Source organism: Gavia stellata, chromosome 13 (genome assembly GCF_030936135.1).
Source record: "Gavia stellata isolate bGavSte3 chromosome 13, bGavSte3.hap2, whole genome shotgun sequence".
Taxonomy (NCBI): domain Eukaryota; kingdom Metazoa; phylum Chordata; class Aves; order Gaviiformes; family Gaviidae; genus Gavia; species Gavia stellata.
Genome location: NC_082606.1, coordinates 4105046 through 4129971, shown reverse-complemented (window position 1 = coordinate 4129971; position 24926 = coordinate 4105046). Strand labels below are relative to the sequence as shown.

Here is a 24926-nt window from a genome sequence, read left to right as displayed (position 1 = left end):
TCTTTGTTTTTTATATTGTTTGGCTGGCAACATTGTATCACCAAACTTGATTAACAGGGCAGAAATATATCCGGTTGCAGGATGGTAGTTTTAGCTCTGCAATAAGAAGTCTTGTAAAATGAAAACTTACAGGATATTGCACAATGCGGCAAAAGCGTACAGCTTGCCCCCCAAATGACAAGATCAGCAATTATTTTTGCATTCATAAGGCTCTGTCATGCCCATTAGCGAGAGGGAAATGCATTTGAGCTGTTTGCTTCAGTGAGCAAGCACCTCCTTTATATTCCCTTTGTACTCTGAATGGAAACTGTCCTTATGATTAAAACCCAAAAACTATATTTGCACCATAGCAGATCACTCAGTACAGATCCCTGATCTCTAAGACCTGCCTGCGGACACCGCTGCACCCCCTCCCTGTAACTCACCCGGACGAGGTACACCCTAAACAACACCTCCCTGCTCTTACCATCAGTAAACTTATGGATAGGCAGAAGGTTCTTCAGTACCTATCGCAATGTAAAATATGTAAAGAAACCCTAAAAGCAGCAGATCTTCCCCAACAAGCAGAGAAAGAGCACCATTCATTCCTCCCCAAAGTTCCTCAAACTTCATAAGAACAGGGTGTCTTTCAGGAAAACGCAAACTGTTCCTCATAACAGGTATAAGTTTTAATTTCTCTTTTCTCCTATTAAATGTAGCATTGACTTAATCTCTCTTTTCTCTTATTAAATGTAGCAGTGATAGTACTATACTTAAAGTTTCACGCTTGTGCTATTTTTTTAATTTTCTTTGTAGCATGGCCTGGGCTAAAACCAGTATCTTTTTAAATTAAAATTTTTGGTTTTATATCCTCCACACACTCTGTAATGGTTTAAGGCAAAGTTGCTCAAAGCCTCCATTAAAATGAGCTTCTTCACAGAAGTTTTCTAGCCTCTGATAATATCTTTTGGAAAATATTAGTGAGATGAAAGTACAAAGAGGTTTTGGTAGCCAGCGCAGGCCAGTTGCTAATGGATTAATATTCTGCTGGGTTGCTGTACAAATGTAACAGACGTTACCTGTCTTCTCTAGCACCACATTAGACAGGTAGGTAAACTCCCATGTTGATGGGGAGCACGTCTGCGATACCAGCTGAGTTTCATGTTAACAGGGTTATGTTAATAGACAGAGATCTGAGCAACATTAACTTTTTTTGTTACAAAAACCCACCAACCAAGAAAATCTTTCCCCATCTGTCACAAATACGGAGTCACTTCTATGTTCCAGTACTCATCATTTGCTTTTCCTCTGCAATTCTTGTTATTGCCTTTTCCTTCTATTTTGTTTTTCTCCAACACGCTGCTCTACACTCCAGTTGCAACCTTGTAAAATGCAGCTATTTCAGTAGGTAGGTGCTTACTGGCACCATTTCCTGGCTTTGCCTCTCCCACCTGGGAGAGGGGAATGAGGAAGACTTTCAAAGGAGGTGTTTGGTTTTGAGGCAGGCTCCACAGTGCCCAGAATTGAGTGGGAGCAAATCTACTCCCTCGGGCAGCTTTGACTCAAACTCAAAATTCTGAAAATGTGTCATGGGCTCCTAAGGTGCTTAGGATTTAAAAAAAAATAATGCTGTAAAGTGTGAAGTGCTTGTTCGATCTTAGCTGTGGGATGAGCTCAGGGCTTGTGGATTCTCACCGCTCAGATTTAAAAGTGTGAGTGAGCTGGAGATACGGGCCAGCAAATACAGTGCAGGCCTTGACCATGAGAGAGCAAGACTTGCCTCCCTGCCCTGCTGTGGACTTCTCGTGAGCCACATTCCTGCCTATGCCGTACCTGTGATTAAGATCAGACACTACAGCAGTTCGAGCCACGGAAGTGCTTAAGATAAAAAGCCTGTTACAAACAAAATGCTTTCTTAATCTTGTTTTGACTTCAGGCTATATTCTACATCAGGTTCAAAGCAAAGTTGACTTCGTAGGTGAACCTCTCAGCTGTTACTGTAGCTTTTTCACACAATGGTGTATTATATATGCCAAAAAGATGTAATTAGTTTCATAAATAATTTAACTCCTGATGAGACTCTTAACTGCAGTACAAGGGTGCAGAGATGATCATAAAAGTCACAGTAAAACTGTTTCCTAGACTTACTAGGCAATGTACTGAAGAAATACAGTATCAACTGTTCTACTCAAAAAGGGAAGTCTTTTTTATACCGGGAGCTACCCTGCTTTCCTGTAGAGGTTAAGTTTTGCAGGGCCTGTTGTTTTGAAGCAGGTCCGTGGGAAGGAAGTGAGCGTGGGCAGGTTTGCCAGGAGGGAGGAACCTGGGCTGGGGAGGGCTCCTGCCAGCCCCTGCGCCCGAGGCACGGCTGAGCTCGGGCAGGGAAGGATGTGGCTGCCATACCTTTCGTGCTGGCATCTCAGCTTTGCAAGTGGTTCCCCACCGAGTTTCATTTGAATTGGATTGCGCCAGTTGCATCTGTATCTACTGACACAAGGCAAATTAAAATAAATAATCTCACCGCACGCGGGCGCACAGCCAGCCAGGCTCTGTTGTCGGTAGGTACTGCATCCCTCTGGACTGCAGAAAGCGTGACTTGAGGCAGATGTATGGCTGTGGCCCTGCTTACATCCAGGGCAAGTCATCACTGGTGGATGTGTGTGGAAATGGGGAATAAAGGGGAAACCAACTTGGAAAAGTTGAACCGATTGCCCAGCTGATGTCTCTGTTTGTTGCGAGGTCAACTTCACCTCCACGGAAGCGGCTGCACTATTCTTTTTTTACATGTAATTTCTTCCTATGTTCCCCTAGCCTATCTGGGAAAGACACTTAGCTCACTGGGGCAGTGAGAAGCACCTGTGAAGGGGAGTGCAATCTCACGACAGTCATTGAAACCATAGGAAATCACAAGTAGAAAACCTCATGAATTGTGGCTAAGGAAACACTGGTGCTTCACAAATCATTTGTGAGCAGAGCACAACAGCTAAAATGAAGCTCAAATGAACTAGCACTCCCAGCAGATATTGATAGCGAGGCAAACACATCAATGTTTTCCTAAAATAGCACCTAGGAGGGTCTGTGAGGAACCAAGTACAGCATTTTCGAGGTGGTTCATTTCCTTGGTGAGGAGCTCAAGTGGAAGGACTAGACTTTTACGTTCACAACTTCTGGTTATATGCTCAGCTATTGCCTGCATGTGGCACATCAGGCTGAACATCTTCCCTACAAGGAGGAAGAGTATCTGGGGGAGGTTTAAACACAGTGGGCTGGTCCTAAGGCCACAGAAGGCTTTCCAGACCAGGCAGATTAATGGGTTTCCAGAAAGCTCATTTTAGGTCAGTGATTGAAAATAATTAGGCAGGTAAGTAATCACTTTTTATTAAAATTTTCTGATGACCATTCTGCAACTAAGTCCCTTATCTAGGGGTTTTGATTGCTTAAACTGACTGATTGATGAAGTCACTGTGACAATTTCGTTAATATTTTTTACACAGATATGTCTGGTTTGTTTTGATCTGTCCTGCTCTGCAAAAGTTGTTTGGTTTCACTTGGGCTCAGAGAAAGGAGGATTCTTATTTATGCCAACTTTAACTGTGCCATGAGTACGCATTTTAAATATGGAATAGGTGAGTCATCGACTCTCTTTTCACCCGCACGTACACAGACACGTCTAATGAACACCACCTAGAGTTAAACGAGTATTTGTCATACACGGCTTGAAGCGGATCCTGTGGATCTGTAACAGCACTTCACGCAAAGATCAAAGAGGGTGTCCTCTGGTTTGCTAAAGCAGCCTGTTGAGGTGCATTTTCTGATGGTAGAGTCACAAAATAGCTGAGGCTGGCAGGGGCCTCTGGAGATGGTCCAGCCAACCCCCTGGTTGGCACAGGGCCAGCTCCAGCAGCTCACCCAGCACCAGGTTTTGAGGATCTCCAAAGATGGAGACACCACAACCTCCCTGGCCAACCTGTTCCAGTGTCTCACCACCCTTACAGCAAAAAACCGCCTTCTTATGCTTAAAGAGAACTTGAATTTCTATTTGTGCCCATTGCCTCTTGCCCTGTCACTGGGTACCACTGAGAAGTCCTGGCCCCGTCTCCCCTACTACCTCCTACCAGGTATTGATACACGTTTAGCCATGGCTTCTGCAGGCTGAGCATCCCAGCTCTCTCAGCCTCTCCTCCCACAACAGATTCTCCAGGGTGAATTTCAGATTCTCCCTGTGAATATTACTTCAACATATTTTTTCCCTTGCAGGACTGGGTGATTCACGACCCATCCCTTTCCTCCCACAAGGCTTGCGCTCCTGCAATGCATCAGAGCAGAGCTGCACCGCTTCTCTTTCTTCAAAGTTTACAGTCACTGACTGGGGACACTGACCTTGCGCTGCTTTGCAGGCACAGTGGAAGACTCTGAATTTCAATCCAGTTACACTCACTGCATACTTGTATGGAAGGCAAATTAGGCTGCTTCATAAACAGATTTTTTGTTGTTGTTGTTGTTGTTATTGTTCAGCTCCTTTTAGCTCAAAAGGACCCTTTTCTGGTTTTGTTTTCATGCCATACTGCAGCAAGGTAGATTCTGGCTGGCAGATGGTACAGAAAATATTTGTTTCATCTCCCGTTTAATGTAGGTTTTGTTAATACAACTTTTCTCGGCAAACACAGTTCAATAACATACAAAGTTCACTGTGTTGTTCAGTAAGAATTTGGGGATTTGAGGCTGGGATGAGGTGAGGGCTGAGCCGCATGGCTCTGCACAGGGATCACTCAGTGTTGCTCAGGGTGTCAAGGTTAAGAAAAAATAATGAAATGTTGAAAATATGCATCTAGAGCCCAACAGCTTTTCAGTTCCCCAAAGAATTGCTCCCTTACTATAAATGGAGTTAGTACTTCTTCAAAGTGGTGGAAAAACATCACTGAATAAGATTGAGGAATTGAAAAGTTCCATAGCTCTTGGTAAAACACTCTTGGTGCAACTTCATTTTTGCTTGCCATGAAAGGCAACAGTTATTTACTCTTAGTCTTAAGCGAAAACTGACCAGCTCAGGCTAGCTTAGAGATACCACTTCTCTTCCCTTCAGAGCAAATAAATAAATAAACACAAATGATTTTTTTTTTCTTTAAAGTAACAACTTTTCAAACCAAGATGCTATTTGGTGCTGCTCTCAATTTGTCCAGGCCTAATTAATTCCTTAAAGGGGGGAAAAAAAAAAAAAAAAAGGGTGGGGGCAAAGGAAAAAAGAAAATAGGTGGTCAACAACACTGAGGTCTGAGTCTCATCGCTTCATCCTATTTGCAATAGGTGCTGTAATTACTGAAGGGTTATTAACAAGCCAGGACTGACAAACAGCCCTGGGGGCTGCTGCTCAGCAGGATGGAAATCCCCAGGAGCACCAGAAGGAAAGGAGGCACCTGCCATTGAAAGATCCCAGCCCCACATTTGGTTAGGACTCATGTTTTTGACAAAACCTTTTCTGTGGGAAAACACAGTTTTACTGGAAGTAGGGGAGGTGTTTCGGAAGATAAAGCTGGGTTTTGATGAAAAAAGTTCACATCTGGTGAAGGCTTCCTCTGGAGATAGAGGTTTAAGGTGAAATTTCTAACCAAAGAGGGGAAGAGGAGACCAGACTCATAAACCGCAGCCCTTGGCGGGGCTGGGAGCTCGACAGAGTCTGGAACAGGAGCTGGAGATTTCATTGCCCTACCTCCAGTCCAGGAATGCCTTCCCTCCCCTCCAGTAGATTCATCCACAAGTAAAACAGCTAGAGAAAGGAGAGATGAAAATAAAATTCCTCTTCCCTCTATAGACAGCAGATGGTGGATAGCATGCCAGCTTAGGCAGCGGAATGTCTCAATCGGATCCGCCTGATTCAGAGCAAGTTTCTTCTTTATATCAATGTGAATGTCTTTTTTGGTTGTTTTCTGTTGCTGTTGTTGTCAAGAGGTGAAACGCAGACTTTTAAAATCTTATATAAATTTGCAGGGCAGCAAAACTATTTCCCACCCCCTGCTCTAGCAGTTCATTTCCTAAGAAAGAAGCTCATGAGAGCATAAAACGCTCCTAAGGCAGATAATGCTGAGGCTCTTTGTGAGTGGAACATGAATTTTATTCTTGCTGGTTAAAAGACAAGGCAGTTTCGAGTGAACGGACGCTTTGTGCATGACAGTTGGGCTGATGCAACAGTTCTAACAACTCAGAGGGCTCAAAAGTAGCTACGCTGGTACAATCCCTTAGTGTGCACCCACTTACATAAAACTTGCCCGTTTCCTATACCCTAAGAGCTGGCAGCAGAAAGGGGGTAAATCCAGCTAAAGACCTCATTGATTCAGCAATTCCTAAAAACCACAGAATTAATCCATTTTTAATTAGTTTTATGTATGGCAGGAGAGACATTTATGCAAGTGGGAGCAAACACAGAGAAATGTCTCCCAGAAGGAAATGTAATACTAGCACGGTCGTCCCACCTGGACAAACTGCTTGACTTTACTTAAATGAAACCCCCACTTTTAAGAATTTCTAAAAGCCTGAAGTTGATTTTCTTCTGTTCTTCTGTTGGATTTCCCAATTCCCCAGGACTTTGTGATACACCATACTAACGGAGTGTAAGAACGTGTTGCATCGTATTGAGTAACAGGATATGTTGAAAATTATTATTTAAGTGGTGAAGATCTCTTGTAAAATGGAAATGGTAATATGCAGCTTTCAGAATAATCCTCACTAAGAAATGAAGTAAATCTTTAACTCATTCCCCTTGTACAGCAAGACTCTGGGAAGATTTCCTGAAGCTTTACCCTTCCCTACATGCCAGGAAAGACCACCAACAAAATGCCTGGCTCATCTTACAGAGGAAGCAGAGAGCATAGGTGCAGCAGTGTGTTGTATTTAGTGCCTTTTTCAGGACTAACAGGAAAGGATTCTAAGTTTTCTAAGACAGGCAGGAGAAAGACATAGTTTTTTTTAATAAATTAATGTACCAGCTAAGCAGGTGAGGTTCCAGTGGCTCTATATGACTTCTGAATCCTGAGCAAGTCAGGATTGTTTCACATTGCTCCGCTCACAGCGGTCTGGGACTGAGCCCACAGCGTTTGCAGGAGGAGAGGAGGTCTCTTATGAAAGAGGAGAGACCTGGAAGTGGGTGAACTAAAGAGGAATAGAAACCAAAATAAACTCTGACCATTATTTTGTATAAAACAGAAGTATCCTCTACTTTAAAGATTCTATTTCTCTTTATTTTACTTCCAGTTTCTCTTGGGTAGCTCATATTATTCAGTAAGAAACTGAAGCAACATCTGATTTCACTACTGATACATTTATCTATCGGACTCCGGAAGGCACGGTGGCAAAACAGTGCTGTGCCTTATGAAAGGCAGGTGCAAATGCTCACATCAGGCCTCTCTGTTGGCTCCCAGGAAGAAGCCACCTTACTTTATGGATTTAGCTGTTGTCTAAAGTCACCATGTGGAGAAAATATAAAGGGATGCCGCCACCTCAAGCCTGTGTCATAGAGCCACATCAAGCTCTGATTTAAAACTAGTGAGGGATTTTGCTTCCTCCTGTCCCATTTCTCACTATCCCCATCACAAAGGTGTTCCAGAAGTTTGCTATATCCAAATTTCCTGAATGGATTCCGAGCTTTTTGTCACACTATTTCTTGTGACACACATCTGTCTGCTGGCCCCTTTCTCCTTTTCCTAGCACAGAAGCATCAGGGGTGTGAACTGCTGCGCAGCAGGAGCATGCCACGTCCCGAAGGTGGTCAGAAACATCCTGAGACCCCCACCTGCAGGAACTTCAGGTCAAGGCTGAAATCAGTGAAAACTAGTGGAAATGGGCAAATAAAAGCATGATCTCAACCTGGTAGAATATGTGCAATTCAAGAGAAGGTGCATTGTTTTCCTTGGCTGCTTTAACAAGACAAGACACTTGGGATAAAACAATAAATGACAGCATCTCAAAATTAAGAGAGATGCTTTTCTCCTACTCAGTACAAAGAAGGTGGTGCTGTGAAAAAGGACGGCACAAGGTTTCCATTTCCTGACTTTGCTCGTGCCCTTTGTGGAAGGTTCCTGAACTGAGGCATTATGAGAGACAGGCAGATGGGCAGCTGAAAGGTGGTGATACTGTGGCACATCTCCAAAGCTCTATTTCTGCCTTCCAATAGGCAAAGCTCCTTCCATGTAATGTTTGAAAGAAGCTGAAAGTGCAGAGATCACTGTCACATTCTCCAGTCCTCTGGGTAAAGCTTGGAGGACTGATTTTGTGATTAATCATGTTATGAGATGTAAAAACACTGCTACGCAAAGAAAAAAAGAACAAAACAAAGCCATCATAAAATCTTGCACTCTTTACAAAGACAGCACAAATTACGTTACAGGTTTTCTTCCCTAGGAAATGCTGCGCATTCTCAGAATATTATTTAATTAAAGTGTGAAGAAGGGAAGCTAAAATGGAGGTAATAAGTACAGATTCCTTTTATTAGACTATAATCGAGACTTTCCAAGTCTGTTCCCTGTGTACCATTAGCCTGGCAGCCAACAAACCACCTGCGAAAGTTAAGAAGGCTTTTGTGCAGCCATCACTTTGTAGCTATGCAAATCATGGGGTGATTAAAACCTGAAGAGAGCCAAACAACATGCCGTGACTATAAGAATGCTTAATACGTAACACATGAGCAGTCCAGGACGCCAGTGAGGAGGGCGAGGGCTCAGGAAGCTGAGGAGCAAATTCCTCTCGTCAGCAGAACTCTATAACAACCATTTCCTTCTCGGAGAAAACCCACAATGTCACAGGGAGCAAAAGACCACTGGGAAGCTACTGGTTTGCTCAATGTCACCAATTTTGCAATGCTACCATGAAGTTTGTGAAATCTCCATTTCAATTTATTTCTGACTATCCTAGCTGCTGCAGAATTGAAGTCTGCTGAGAATCTCTGCTTTCATTTGAAGTTCTCTAGCCTACCTCATTACAGGGGGAAGCGCAAGACGGCAATCTAGCAGCTCAACACTTGGAATGCTACAAATGCGATTTTTTTTTCCTTCTGATTTTTGAAGGTCCCATTCAAGGTTCACATCTATACTATGTCTGGTAATAAATACTGTTTGGTCCCCATGAAAAGTACTGCATCGCAGATTTAGGTAACAGGCTGCAGTGAAATTGCAAACTAAACCTCAGGTTGAAAATGCCCGAGTCAACTTCTGAAATTATCACAAAAAAGTCCCAAGGTAGCCACCTACACCCTTAGCAAACATTTATGTTTCTAATGTGCGAAGAGTGAATTTACAAGAAATGACAGAAATGTTACACAGCCAGCTTGCTTGCTTTTTTCTGCTTATGGGGAAAACCCATATAATTAAAAAAAAAAATTGTTTTTTTTAAGTTCATATAAATTCTGTAGTCAGTTCAATCTTGGAAAGCACAAGCAACCATTGCATTCCCGTCCATTCCAACCAGTTCCAGCCAGTAAAAAAAGGAGCTTTTACACAGTACAGGAGTATGCAGCACGGATGTACGCTTTTAAACTCATTGACCAGTTTGTTATCACTTGAAAATTTATAGAAGAGGACTCATATCACACCAAGCATTAGTCAAAGGAGACTGTTTTGGTTAGAGGCTTCCGCTGCAATGCCGCTCTGTTCTGGACACCGAGAGCCTTCCCCCGTTTATGTGCTCACCTCTTCATTAGGTTGCACAGCTGGGTTTTCAGCTGCTAACACATTTCCAGGACAAGGCAGCAGAGGGTCAGGTTGAGAACTGGGGTATTGTTTTGAAAAAAGGCTCTTTCATGTCTCACTGGTGTAGAGCAGAACTCGGACAGCATTTCATGTAACGTGAAGCAATACCTAACTGCTTCTCATCGCACCAGGGCCGTGTAAAGCCCAGGCACCCTTTCTCAGTATCACAGCTGAGCTGGAGTGGGGATTTAAACAGTCACTTGGACACCAGATACACAAATCAGTGGTGCTTACCGCTAGCCTATTTTATTTCACTATTTCAGTATAGCTTGAGCGGCACAGAAAAAAGCAGTAAACTTCCTAAAACACCTGTTACAATGTGAATACGTTCCTAGCAATACTAGGAAATTTTAAAGCATCCCAGGGGGAAAAAAAATACCAAAACCCACAACACAAAGCAAGTGATTCACTTAACAGTGAAAGACCATGACATGACAGAAAACATCCAGCCCAGTCAAATGTACTTTGAGATTATAAACCTTGTTTAACTGTTGGCTATTAAATCTATTTTGTTGCTCACCTACAGTAAATACTCAGCCCTTGATAGAGTGCTTGACAAGAAGACTAGCAGATCAAGAGATCAAGATGGAGAAACACTCTTTTAAAGCAGGGCCAATACACAGTGGTATGATAAAATGATACAATTCATTGATATAACTCAGTCAGAACAACCTACTTTCAATCCAGGACTGAGATACCATGTATGATACAACTGTGGAGAGAAAGGATTTCTTTCTGACAGCTGAAAAATATATTGGCAGAATGATGCTTGTTCAAAACTCACTATCCCCCGTTCTCTCTAAAGTCCCTCCTCACACCAGTAGTTATTTCATTTTTGAACCTGGAAGAATGAATCTTTTCTTTGATTGACTAAAATTGTCAAGGGCTTACCTTAACTAAACAGGATCAGCAATGATGGAAAAAAGTTTGATTTTAAAAAAGTTCCAAAGAGACTCGTAATGAATTCAGTTTCAATTTTTTTCCTCTTTTGAAAATCTGTATGAATACTTTATTTAGGTGATTTAGCAACATTTGCCATTTTCAGTCCAAAACCCATCTTGATAATACTTCTGATAAAAGCCTTGGGAAAATACCATTAAGAACAAAGACAAGGAAAGCACTTTTATACCTAAATATTGTCAAACTTAAGAGAAAGTGGGTTTTTTAAAAGGTTTTTTGAATATTTACAGAGAATACATTTCAAATAATTCCTAAATGAAGGATCATTAGGCTAAAAGAATGCCTGATAGCTCTGCTATAACTGTCAGTGCTCATAGCACTACTGCTTGCAGTCAGGCCCACCTTAGATGTGCAAACCAGCTGACGTGCAGGTTTTGATACTATCCTTATCCCCAGGGTAGCTCAGCACCATCCCGCCGTGTACCAAGCAATGCACCAGATGTCTGCTACATAGCTTTTTCTTTTCCAGCCCTTCTTCCCCTGTCAGGGTAGCGTTGTTGCCGTGCTGTATCCTGGGGGTTACTCTCCCTGTGTACCACCTAGGATGTAGTTCCTTGCAAAAAGCAGGTGAGCAGGCTTTGCAGCTGGAGGCACTGGGGAAGAGGCCTTTTTTGCTGACAGCCAGAACTGCAGCTCCCCTGAACAACGCAGCAAGCTGCAGCGGCACTTACCAAACAGGACATACAACTTCAGCTGCAAAGAAGCTGAGATGCTAAGCCGCTGACAAGCCAGCTCATCCTGCAGGAGCAGGTAGAGGTATGAATTGTGGTAGGTAAACTAACTCTAAAAAAAGTTCTGGGTGGGCAAGCCAGGTCCCAGGATGGTGTTAGAAATGCTCCAAGAAAACCAGCCACAACAGAAGAGCTCACAGTTCCTACAGCACAGCCGGGATGACTTGATCAATTCACATCACTTTCTGAATATTAGTAGGTGGACATGCAAGGGCATACAGTTTAGCGAGCGCTTTGGACACAAGCCTGGATAATTTTGCTTCATTTCAGACCATTGTAATAGCTATTTACCAAAACCATGCTTCAGTAACTAATAAAGCGTTTTAGTCTTTCCTACCTGACATTATTGCAATAGTACCCTCATGACTTCAAAACGGAGACGCTTGCTTTTCAAAAAGCCTTGCAGTACCCTCTGAGCACCCAGCAGCACACGGCTCAGAGAAGAGTTGTGCTGTAAGGCTGATTCTCAGCTAGTTAAAGACACAAGACTTCGCACAAGGTTATTCAGCTTTGTGCCACCAGGAGGTAAGAAGAAATGATGTCACCCCCCAGCTATCTTCGTGCTGAACTTTCTGCCCCCTGGACAGGGAACTGACACCATCAGTCTCCCCGCTTGCAGCCGTTGGTTACCAAACCAAAATCCTCCGAGCCTCTCCCTCACGGCTGCAGAAACCATCTCAGAACCAGCCGTGAATAATCTCTTCCACAATGGACTCCTGATGTTTACCTGCGTGATTGCCTACGGAGAAACTTCCACCAGATGGAAAAGTGCAGTCCCAAGGCACCTATCTCTTTAGAAAAGTGCTAATGTGAGGGAGCAGCATCATTAAGCCTCGGAGGAAAAAAGAAATGGAAAGAAGAAAGCGCATCCCAGTGTGCTTACTGTCAACACCTCTGCTTGCAGTCTTCCATGCTATTCTGTCTGGTTAAACGAGAGCATAAAATCTGTGGTTTTCAGTCATATAGTCCCTTTCACATTTCTTTCATCTCTGGAGGAACAGTGTTGCTCATTTCACTGGAGGGAAGAAACTTTTGTAAATGGGAAGAGGAGAGGAGATGCTGCCTCTCCATTAGCTGTGATTTTCCCCATGAGAAGAAAAACCCCAGGCTCCAGGGCAGAGACCAATATGCATGTGAAGTGTTAATGGAAGAATCTCAGGACAATACGAATCTGCCTGCAACACTGAAATCCCTTTGTCAAGCACTTTCGTACTAGTGATTATAGGTCTGCTGGACAACGCAGATTAACTAATCTTTTTTATTAAACTAACAAGTAAATCCTCCTTCACAGCCACACACGCTTTGACTAAGTGGAATCACTTTCTTGGCAATGAGACAAATTACTGGTGGTGATTCAAATCACCCTCTTCCAGGCAACTACCTAGATTTTTGTTATAAACAAATGATGTTTTACACATTTAATGAATATATTTATTATCTAATTAAAACATTTTTTCTAATTTCTATTAAAAAAAATAGTTCTTTGACTATTCATTAGTTCTTATAATCACCACAAAGTCCCAGCTGAGAGGTGCCCAAGCACTAGCTGAATAGTGTGACTTCAACAGCCTTTGCAAAACCATTCGATGGGAATGCTAATTATAACACAAAACAGTAAATGGAAAATAGAATAAAGGCAAGACAGCTTATCAAGGCTAGACAGTTGTTTAACGTGATACAATCTTGCTGTCTTGATTGTCTTCACAAAGAAAATGTGGGGTCTGTTATGGTGCTACACAGGAAATCCTTAAGAAACTAGAGAAGAAAACCAAAACAGGACTGAACGGACACAGCAGGAGAAGAAGAACTGTAAAGAGGGCAAAGACACTGTTCTGGGGCAGACGCTGGTGGCTTGTGCCGAAATGGAAATGCCTGAGCTGGAGGAAGGGATCTCGAGAGCTGGTCTCAGGATTAATTTCATTCAATATATTCATTGGAGATACTGGCATAAGACATTAAGAATGGGATGGCAATAGCTTTTGTTGAAACAAATAGGTAGAGTGAAATGTTGTACAGGAGGTATTTGATAATGTTCATGCCTGGGGTAACAGAAAGCAGATAAAGTTTAAAAGTGCAAAATGAGAGCAAGAGATCAGTAGCAAAATGGTCCAATACGCTCTGGGACCTTGTTAAATAAAATTGCAGGAGAGGAGAAGATTGCAAGTATATCAATAAATTGTAGCTCAATTAGGTGCCACTGGTATGATTTGATAGTGGGAGAAGTCAAATACGATCCTCTGATGTACCAGAAGTGTTTTTAGAGAGCAGACATTAATGCCACGGTACAAAGCATCAGTTAGTCTTTACTGGAGTAGTAGAGCATCATCCCTGTCCAACAGGGATTTATTCAGCCTTGAACAGGTACACACGGGAATCAATGGAATGAAAAAACAGTATCTCGGGAAAGGGCAAAGGAGGTTTGTTTGGATTCAGGAAAAGGTTGAGAAAGGACGCAGTTGTACAACACATGAAAAAAGAAAAAGAGCTGTTGAAATGAGAGAGAAACGTTTGTGTAAGTAAATTTAGGCGGCTATATTGTGTTTGGAAATTAAGAAGCAATGTTGCAGGGTGAGTGACCATAGCAGCCTAAACTTGTCTAAACCTGGGCTGTCACCTGGTTACATTTCCTCTCCCTCCTTCCTGTAGCCTGTGACACGTTAGTGGCACATGTTATTTGGACCACAGCCAGATCTGCTGCCTGGGAGGCTGCGGCAGCCCTGGTTCATATTTCAGATGCTGTGGTTTCTGAAATATGGCTTCCACATTCTTCAGGAACACATAGTGAGGACAATAAAGCAAAATTTGAGATGGATCCCCCCAAAATGAAGAAAGATTAAACGAGTGCCTGTGGTAGGAAGTCCTTTTTAGACCTGCATTTAGCTGGAGCCAAATCCCTCTACAAGAGTCAGGCACAGGGACAAAACCCAGATGAATCTAGCAGGCAGGAACTGATGCCTCCATCAGAGCAGATTCCAGCTCTCCTTCAGATGCAGCTGCAGTGGCTCCATTTCTAACAAGTTCAAGTCTTACTTGTGTTATCAGGCAACAGACAGAAGGCAAAACTGTTGGGTAAGGCACTGGCTGTTTGCACTTGGCGTACACATGTGCGCAGAAGCGCACAGAATGAACGATGAGAACACTACTCCCATACCCTGCTTGGTAGAAAGACTGCAATCTAGGAATGTGCAAGTGCTGTTATAGATTTCACATTTAAACAGGTATCTTGCCATATGCATTAAAGGGCTAAAATATTCCTATAGTTATAATGGGCAAAGTTTGGCTTTTGCACTTCTAAATTCACTGAAGTAAGGAAGTAGGAATGCGAAAAGACGGAGCACAGAATCTGTCATGAGCAGTGGGGAGCAGCACTAACCTGTTCCCTTTGCATTAGTGCCAGTAAAAATGCTGGTGCATGTCCTGGAGGCAAGCCTGTCTGCAGAGCTCCAACAAGACTGCACGGCTGTGCTGCCCAGGGCAGCGTAGCTTACAAAGGCTCCTTTAACTCAGACTGTGAGAGTATCTTCTTAGATGTGCTGCAAAATTAATTCTCTTGGTCACCAAGGCAGAGTGAACCTTGATGCAGTTTTTAATACGGCATTGCTTCTTCCCCTTGCATTTTTATGGCTTAGAGCAAGACATCCAAATGGCTGAATCGAGTCCATTACGTAGTTTTATCAGGTCCCTAGAAGGGTCGCTGGTCAGCAGGTTGACACCCAGCACACTGTTGTGTTTGTGTGAGTGCTTTTGGGTTGATAACGAGTTGGTGCTGCATTCTCCATTTAGGGAATTTAATAAGCAGTTCTCTCAGACGTACAGAATTTGCCATCCTTTCATTACAGCAAGCAACAGCATCCGTTTAAGAGAGGTGGGGGAAGACACTAAGTGAGTTTTAGTATTTACTAAACAGATTATGTTAAACAGAAACAGTGGAGTAACTTCACAGTGTGCTTACCATTTGTTGCTTGTGGCAGTATGCCTGACTGCTGGGGTGATACAAACCCATACGATATTTTCCCTAACCTCTGGGCAGCATTTCTGGGACAAGAAAGCTGTGTACACAGCTATGGGATGTAGTTAATTGCATCTGGAAATATACAGTCAAAATTTTTAGGCTGTAAGTTGGTTGTGGAGCATCTCACCAGAGTGGTTTCTGCCAGGCAGATGGAGTAATTTATTGGAGTTTTTTACAGCAGCAATGCCTTCTGCCATTGAGATGTCCTCAAAAAAAAAAAGGGAGAGGGGGAAGTGACAGTCCGTTGCCAGGGTATCAAGAAGAACCTTTTCTACTTTCCTCTACGAATGGCAAAAAACTGCTTCTTTTCATTTATTTCACAGCAGGATCCCTTCCTGGGATGCGTGTGTGTAACCTGCCGTTGGAAACATTAGGAAAACTGACATTTTGGTTTTGAGATCCTGTTTCTTAAGGGGTGATCACGTGCATCAGCATATGTAATCCTATCATTTTCCTGTGGTTGCAACAGTGGTAACAGTGGATCCATGGCACTCTCTCAATCTTCTTTTATCTACATTATTACCTTGTCCGGCTCTATTGTGCGGACACTTTGCTGGTAGAGGCATTTGTCTATGTCTCTTGTGAACCATTATCCTACTGTCTTTCCTTTCTCTCTACTGCTCACGATAAGAGTGTCCGTTAAGGAAGAAGGAATTACTGCTGTCAAGAAACTGTAGCACTGGAAATGTTACTACAACCTGTAGGTTTACAAAGATTGTCTGCAGAAATTTATCCTTGCTCTTGAAGAAGCAAAAAAACCTGCTCCCAGGTCTGCACATCTCCACAGAAGCTGTGGGGCCTGAGGGAGCAGCACAGAGGCTGCCATCGGCCAGCACCATTCAGCCCCAGAGCTCACCCCATTCCTCTCAGGTCCCAGCAATAAGGAGGCAAAGCCACAAGCTCAAGTGTCCAACAGTTGCTTGCTAGAGGATCCTTCCCAAGTCCCAAAACTTAAACAGCTGTCTTCTTCACAGTCATAGTGGAAAGCAATAAACTAAGGCATTTATTAAATGGTAACGGCTTTGGGGACGGTGGATAGATGTATAAGCTATATTCAGTTTGTATATAAGCACTTGTATTGTACATAAACTGCTTGAGGGAAGGAACATATTCATTCTCTTTATGGTTACACAGTCCGTGATTTTACCATAATGCTATAACATAAAGCTCAGATAACATTCACCACTACGTTTTCCATAACCTTATCAGTATGTACTGGTTAACTGAGACTCTCAAAGTAAAAATGGCTTGTCCTGATGGTGTTGTGAGTCAGAGGGAAGACCAGGAGTAGAACCCAGAAATTCTCTCCCAGGGCCACTCTCAGAGCACATTGCAACTTTAATCCCTTCCCTTTCTCCCAGGGCTCCCAGCACTTCCTCAGCAGCACTGGCTTCATTGTGACTCTGATTTACCATTGCTGCAGTGCAATCTGGAAGTTGGTAAAAAAATGGAAGAAGTGCAAGACTAATTGTTTTTCTTCTCATTAGTCAGCTATTTTTGTCTGAGATGCATGGGGGGGTGCTCTGATGGATCACGTGGACAGGGATAAGACTGACGCATGGACTGGTGTGATGGGGAGGGAACCACAGTCCTAGACCAGAGCAGAGGAACATGGCCCTGAGCCGCAGAGCCCTGGTAGGAGATAAGAGCCCTGGCTTTGGGGCAGCAAACTCCACCCAGCTCCATGACCTCACCTGCCTAGTGTGGCTGGCTGGAAATCACAGATCGCCTTGGCTGGCTCCATTTGCCACGTGGGGTCATGGAGTAGGACAGGCTGCAAAAATACCCAAAGGCACAAGTGAACCCTCTGTATTGCAGAGGAGACTGGGTGGTGAATGCAAAAGCAAGGGAAGCAGCACTCATTGGCAAGCGTCTCAGAAACACAGACTTTCAATTTCCTGCAGATCCAATGTCCACATTCCTAAGCTCTCCACGTGCCTGTCTTCTACTTTTTAAAAAAAAACACCTCTGTCATGTTGAATTTACACCAGAGACAGACCGATTCAAACAATGAGAAGGTTTGTTACAGCAATCCCACAGGAAAACCTAACAGCACACCAAAACCCAAGTATCGTCTAACGGCAAGCTGTCCCCCTGTGCTACGAATCCTCCCATTAAAACACCCACTACTAGCTGGGTGGCACAACCACCACCCTGTGTATCGATATTCATACAAGCACAAAATTTCTTCACTTCTCCACCTGCATCTAGACAGCGGGTCACTGTCTTACCAAGAGTCCAGCAGCCGTGAGTTGACTCTGACCATTCTTTTTAGGAAACATAAGGGAAGAGGAGCTGTTGTCCTTAAGAGCTACTATACACCTCTGCTCTGCAAACATCCCACACCCAATGCTAAATGTGACTTCCCCAAAAAGATAGCTAGCGCTGCTTTCCACACAGCAAAAGTTGCAACCCATTTCACTTTTCAGTATTAAAAACCGAACCTGATTTAATAAAAACTTTTACAGATTTTCACTTTGGAGAAACCTCACCCATACCTCCACCCTTAGCCCTGCCTCAGCTGCCATTGCTCTAGGCAAATCTAAAGGTCCATTTGGATTTTCCAGAAAGTTAATTTGCTCCATATGACTGACAGTAGGTGTCTGGTAAACTATGCACAGAAATCAGCTCAACTCTTTATCTTTCTGTCTTCAGTGCAAGGAGTTCACCTTCCACACTGGCTACGAGGTACTCATACAGCGGCTGTTGGATGGGAGGAAGATGTGCAAAGATGTGGAGGATTTGCTCAAGCAGAGGTAAGAAAATCAGAGTGAAAAAAGTGTGAACAGCCTCCATTTTCCCTCCTGTTTGGCATCTGGAAAGGACCAGTAGCCTGTTTCCAAATTTGGTAGTGATACTAGTTTACATAGAAAAGCCCGAGTGATTTGAATCCTAGCCTTTTACCATCGTTTGTGAAGGTAGATAACAAATAGAAATTTCAAAGGTTTGGGAAGAGAAGAGAGAGGTGAAAGAATCAGAAACCCAAAGCTCTGTTGAGCCTCAGGTAGTTATTGGTCCAGAACCACGCGGTAGCACATACATCCACAAGTAGCATTACCAAGTTTCCCCTTTCACAGGGAGCATTTTTCTTTCTCTTTGAACGTACTTTTGCCACAGGCACTGTTTCAGTTTCCTGCAACTACCAAAAATGAGCCGTTTTTCAAATACAGACAAAGCTACATAAGATATTACCAAATGCCTTTCCCAGACACCCAAGACAGCCCACATTATTCACTGACCATACTAGACTGTGAATAACAATGTTGTGGTTTATGTCCATCCTTTACATGCTTCTTGGGGGGCCCTCAGCAACAGCTATGGACAGCTGACACTTTCGTGGGTGAGAAAATACATATTACACAGCTGCTCTGACTCCTTTGCCATTCATTTTTGTACTTCTGACTTTAGAAAAAAAATCTGAAATTGGTTCTGTTTTTAAGTGGCTGGGTTTCAACAGTTTCACCATGTAGCATGAGGCACATACATGCTCATGCATGACCTGTAGGAAAGACGACACAATACGGATTATATATTCAGCAGGTAACCCTAGAGCAGTTCATGTCAGAACTGTCTCCTTATGAATATTGCTCTACCTTCCTCACTCACAGCCTGCTTTTCTTCTCATGCTGTCCCCTTCTAGTTTTCTGGTTTTACGTTGGTTTTCTGAAGGCTACTTTTCAAGCACTGGGACTTACAAGGGGGCTGTGAGCTGTCAAACTGAAAGTTAACTATTTCACAGAGTGCGAAGCCTCCTGTCAAAATCTGAAGCTATTTTAATTGCTTTTCTTGACCACCGGTGGAAGCGTATTTTATCACCGCATGTCACACAGTCCTGAAGTCACATCTGTCTGATGGTAGCTTAGCTTTAACTGTTTAAAATAGCTCCTTTGTGACTCATAACTTACAGAGATCAGAATTACATTTCAGGCTTCAGGCAGGCTCTGCACTGCAGCATGCATCTGATGCTATATATGCTTGTCTTTCTTTCCAAAACATATTAGAGAGGTTTCTGCAAGTTGCAGGATAAGGTTCTTCCTGGTTTGTGGCGGAGGCACAGAGGACTTTCCACAAAGAAGAAAAAAAATACACGTACAGTCATTTTGCAGATCTGAAAGCTACAAGAACAAATGTTTCCATGAACTTTTGCAAACCGTCAAAAGATTCCAGTGAGCATGCATATGTGCGTATGCTTGTGTGCGTACATGCATGCTGGGGGAGGAGGAAGAGGAGAAAAGACAGCGGGCACTGAGTTGCAGAAAGAAGATATGATTTGCAGTTTATTTCTGGAAGATGTTTGTTTCAGCTTGTCCTTATGCTGTTCACGGGAATGACCTAGGAGGAGATCAAAGCATGGGATGAATCTCTGTTCCTAGAGGCTGCCCATGAAATCCTGGCATCAAGCCCATGACAATAAGGACTCCTGCAGCAGCTGCCCTGAGTCCTGAAACCAGCTGCCCTGGCTACACTAACACTTTCATCAGTTTTCCACCCAGGTCAATTACTTTTGCTCACAAATAACTCTGCCTGGTCCAGAGGAGGGCCTGAGAGACTGGGGAGTGAGAAAGCAGTTGTATTCCAGAACAAAGCCCCAGATTTAAAACACAAAATATGTTCCAGCTCTTGATGGCTGCAGGGAAACCTAGAAGCTGTGTGCAAGAGTACCAGAAAGCGGGAAAGGCAGCACCAAGATGTGAAAAGCAAAGTCTCTGACGCAAAAATGTTTCTCGTCATTAAAATCAGAAGAAAAATAATTTATTCTGCTTCTGCAGCATTATGTGTGTCTGGAGTATATTTCCATTTTGATGAAATTTCATTCCTCTAACATGAAAATGAAGTAGTACCTCTTTGTGGCTTGTCACCATATTTTGCACCCCGTTCTTCTAGGAGGAATCCCAAAGCAGTGACGTAGGAACGCCCCACTAAAACGCAGCAATTTCTAGTGCAGGATGATAGCAATTAGCCAACCACATGTGCAGCGTTAGACACATGGGAGAGGCCAAGAACAGCCTCCACTCCTGGCTGCGGCGACTGTACGCTGCTGTACGACCAGCAGTGATATTCCACCAGTCTGACAGGTCTCCTTGGACTGGGGGAAAGTCCCCAGGCTGAGCCTGCCTCAGATCACAGAAGATGGTTGCAGACCAGTTAAATTGCACCGGAGCCACCGGTACGGGCTAGCTACAATGCAAGGTGCTCACAGCTATCAGACGCAGAGGAACAGTCGAAAGGGCGGTCAGATAGTCTCAAACAGAGACCCACCCCAACAACTGCTGTCAAACCGCTGGAACTCAGCAAAGAGCAATAATAAAGCACGGCGTGGCCGAGTGGGAAGACGGATGTAAGAACAAACCAGCCTCGCACCCGCATCAAAATTCCTTTCTTGAACAAAGAATATGTTTCTCTAAGGTGCCAAGTCTCAGGCTCAAACCTGTTTGAAATACTCTGAAACCCCTCTTGAGAACTGGACTTAGCCCAGACAAAATCCTCCCCCCTAAATCCTAGCACCAGTCTACCTGTTCATTATTTATTATTGACCGTTCAATAGTTTTTAGCAGCTACTCAAAGGCTGAAAACTCAGTTCTGCCCTGGTCTTGCACTCAGGAGAAAGGAAGTAACATATTTAATACAAATACTTTTTTTTTTTTTTAAAAAACAGAGAATAGAAATTTCTTCCAGAGCTGGGGGAGGGGAAAACAGCAAAGAAATAATTGTATTTCTTTATTAACCATAGAAACAGAACTACTTTCCTGAGTCACTAGTTACAGTTCCCTATTAGGTGAGACATTGCATGATATTGTCCCCTCACCTTACAAATAGCAAGGCTCCTTCCTCCTCCGCCTCCACTGCAGCTGTTCAAGCAGCACTTCATGTTTCTAATGGATAGAAAATTTCCTGCTATTCCCGGCTCCCATTTTTTCACAACCTCTCTTAAATGGATCCTTTGGAACTTAGTGTTGACTCCCCTCCCAGCCTTCATTGTGATGGATCAGGTCAGCCGTCATCTTTTAGGTTTCTTTTGCAAAAGAGGCTCTCGGTTTCTGAGCATCTTCACTGCACTTCTGTACACCTCTTCTTCTAATTGAATCCCATTTTTGGGGACATAGTTGTACGTAGCACTCCACAGTAATCAAAGCCACGGAGATGGGCTTCATTTTCCCTCATTTTTTCCAGACATAGCTCACCCAAAATATTTTAGAGGTAACTAATAGCACTAGGATGGAGGAGATAGAGAAATTGAAGAAATTGTGTTTCTCACGTTTTGTACCTCGGATGTAATTACAAGATTTGTGTAAACTTGATCCTGCTACCACTAAGAGAAATTGAATAAGTTTTTCTTTTAACAGAGCACAAGCAGAAGAGAGATATGGGAAAGAACTGATTCAAATCGCCCGAAAAGCAGGAGGTCAAACAGAAATCAAGTAAGGAATTCTTTTATTCTTAGTGCAAATGAAAGTGCTTTAGAAGCAATATCAGACTCCCCTGTTTTGCCTATGAATGGGGTCATAAGCTGCTCTCTTGAGTGCGTTACACAGCACTTCACAATATACAGGGAAAATGGGGAAAAACCATAGTCCTTCAAAGCAGGACTCACAAAATCGCTATTTGAGAATCGCCAGCAGGTCTTTACTGAGAACTTTTTAATTTCAGGATTCCTCACAATGTCTAATATTTGCTTCCAAAAGCAAACTAAGTGATGGGGAAAAAAAGGGCAAGGAAAAGGTTGTAAAATGTTCAGGATGGTGGCTTGGCAATTCTGAGAAGCTGGTGGACACTGAGAGACTGGGACAGAACAAACGCAAAGTGCAAAGACACCAAAAATTAGCTTCTGCACCAGGAAAAAGGCTTAGCTTAGGAATACAAACTTTAAACCTCTTTGAAGGGACTTCATCTGAAACAAATCAATGGGGCTACTGAAATACACTAAAATGACATATATTTTTCTCTGTCTCCTCTACTACTATCTTAGATCACGTATAAATTGTGTTGGGAGGGGAAGATATATGTTGGCATGGAGTTTAACTCAATAAACACTGCTGATAAACTGCTGCTATTATTGATGGTAGCAGCAATAATGAGACATTCTGTCATTATTGTAACAAGTAATAATACAGTAATAAGGTGGCAGAGGATGAAGATTTGGGGTCACAGAAGACAAGTCTGAAACAGAAGACCTCAATCTAAACACAAAACAGCTCTATTGATCCCTGGGGCCTGCTACCCTCATCCATCCCATATCTCATTTCTTAATTGCAGTCTTCTTTTGACGTCGATTTATCACTCTCAGGGTGAGTGTCATTTCCTGTTGATATTTTATGGGAAAACTTGACCTGAAACCCTTGCACCACCGTGGCATGCAAGTGCCAGGCAATCACCTGTAGCACTTGCTATTGATTCGGTGGTGGCACATCCAGGCTGACAGGGAAACTGATGCGTTAACCCAAGCACCTGATGGTGCGGGGAGCACTGAGGCTCGCTCCAGAGAACGTGCAAGCCTCTCCTCCCCTAGTGCTCCATCTCTCCCTTGCCCCTGAGCAATGCAGTAAGGCTCCTAGCAAAGGCTGCTGGAGATGGCTTCTACCTTCCTGGTGTCTCAATTCACAGACCTAATCAGAGAAAAGGAAGGAGAAGAAAAATTATTTTGAAATTAACCTAGCAGATTAAGGATGGATGGCTTCTTCCCAAACCAAAGGCTAAGATCAGCATTCCAGGATTAATGAAAGGCTCCATCTAAACTTCTTTACTGGCAATGCAGGGCAAGCAGAGCAAATGTGTTCAGAAACAGACAGCTCTGGCTGCCCTTCTGTGACTTAGTGGATAATTCATGGGTCTGACTTTTCCTAAGAGGTTATAAGAGCTTGATTCAGAGGCAGAGCCAAGTCCCAGAGTCAGGATATGGATCCAAGTTCCCCTCAAGTTGGGGGAAGTTTGGACTCAGGCCCAGCTCCACTTTGATCCAGCAATTTTATAGCTTGGCATAGAGAGAAAGCTGAATATACCAACAAAGCATGCTGCAGAGCTGATTTACTGTTTCCATAAACCCACGCCTGGTCTGGGTAGCAACCAGCTTTGCGCTGATATTTTTATCGGAGCAAATATCTCACTGTAACTGTTCCGAAGCAGAGACAGGACACTTTGCTTTCTGTCATTCAGCATCCTCTGGTTGTTTAAGGAGTTACACAGATGGGCAGTGAAGGGCACTTGTCCAGAGCGAACACTTTAAAAATCAGAGAAAACTAGAGTCTATTCAGGGCTGGAACAACTCACAAAAATGAAATATTTGGTTTTAATGCCTTAAAATTTTTGACACAGTGTGAAGTTTCTGTTTATATGACATTGATTGCTGACAGCAAGCAGTTCTGCTCCCAAGGTCAGTCCTTTAGAGAGACCGGAGGGAAGGAACCTATGTACTACCTATAACAAGAAAAGCTTGAAAGGACTATGCTACAACTATCCCCATGCATTACTCCAAGTGCTTCCTCTTCATAGGACTCCCTATTATCGACTAGCACCCTGAGTCCTAACAGTATTACAAACACTTGACAGGCTGAACAACGCTGTTCACCTCTTTGAATGCAGCTTTGGGTAGCAATATTTCTCAAATGAAGTCTAGGAAAGGTGTTGTGCAGGGATTTGTACCTCAAACTTGCATTTGACACTCGCCAGAAAAAAAGTAGATTCCCGGTTTTTTTGCAGAACATTTTACAGAACTTCCCGTGCCATGCTACGTATTGCAGAGGAGCAAGAATGACTAGTTTTAGATCACTCACTCATCTTCTTGCTAATGCAAAATTATCCTCTGGTCTTAAATTCAGTCATCTTAAACATCTCAGGTACTAAGGCTTTCTGTCACTTCTCCTGGGAAATTATTTCATACCCAATAGTTCTCAATATCAGGAAGGTACCTGATACCCTTTCAAAAAGTTGATAAAAAGAACAAAGAAAATCCATCTGCAACAACCACCTAAAAACTTCCAGTGTCAGAAAATATCCAGAAGACGTTAAGAGAAAGAACTTCAAGGCCAATTAATTTTGCTTAGCACATTATAAACAACTTCCAAAACTAATGAATTGGCTGCAAAAACCTCCCATCACTCCATCAGGTCAAAGCGATGGTCTCTCACTGCTATGGAAAGCAGAGCAGGAGAGAAGCAGCACAAAGCCGGAGCGAGCAGCAGTCCCCGTGCCGGGGCCTGTTGGCAAAGCATCTGTGGCAAACCCACACCGCAGCCAGCACCAAATCTGCCGAACTGGAGAGGGTGGCACCACTACCTGCGATGAGCCCAGCAGGGCCTCACGTGCTTATATCCTCACAGTAGCAGAGTGAACAGCTCTCTCCAACCCCAGAAATGCAGGCCCTGGCAGCCGCTCAGCTCTCCTAATCTCAAATCTTTGGTGGTAAAAAAAACGTAGAGAAAAAACCCACCACCTTTCTGTTGCTTCCTGTGCTTGGAGAGAAGAGAGTCTGCTCAAGGGAGAAATTAGGCAGCGGTGGGGAGGTACTGCCCAGGT

General features: G+C 43.3%; 1 protein-coding gene across 1 annotated transcript in view; it reads left to right on the top strand.

Moving 5' to 3' along the window:
- The window catches only part of PSTPIP1 (proline-serine-threonine phosphatase interacting protein 1), a 56725-nt gene that overhangs the window by 1626 nt on the left and 30173 nt on the right, over nucleotides 1–24926 (top strand). The window contains exons 2-3 of the mRNA XM_059824010.1: nucleotides 18072–18172; nucleotides 21761–21835. Of these exons, the coding sequence (XP_059679993.1) occupies nucleotides 18072–18172; nucleotides 21761–21835 (176 nt within the window). The remainder of the gene's footprint in view (nucleotides 1–18071; nucleotides 18173–21760; nucleotides 21836–24926) is intronic.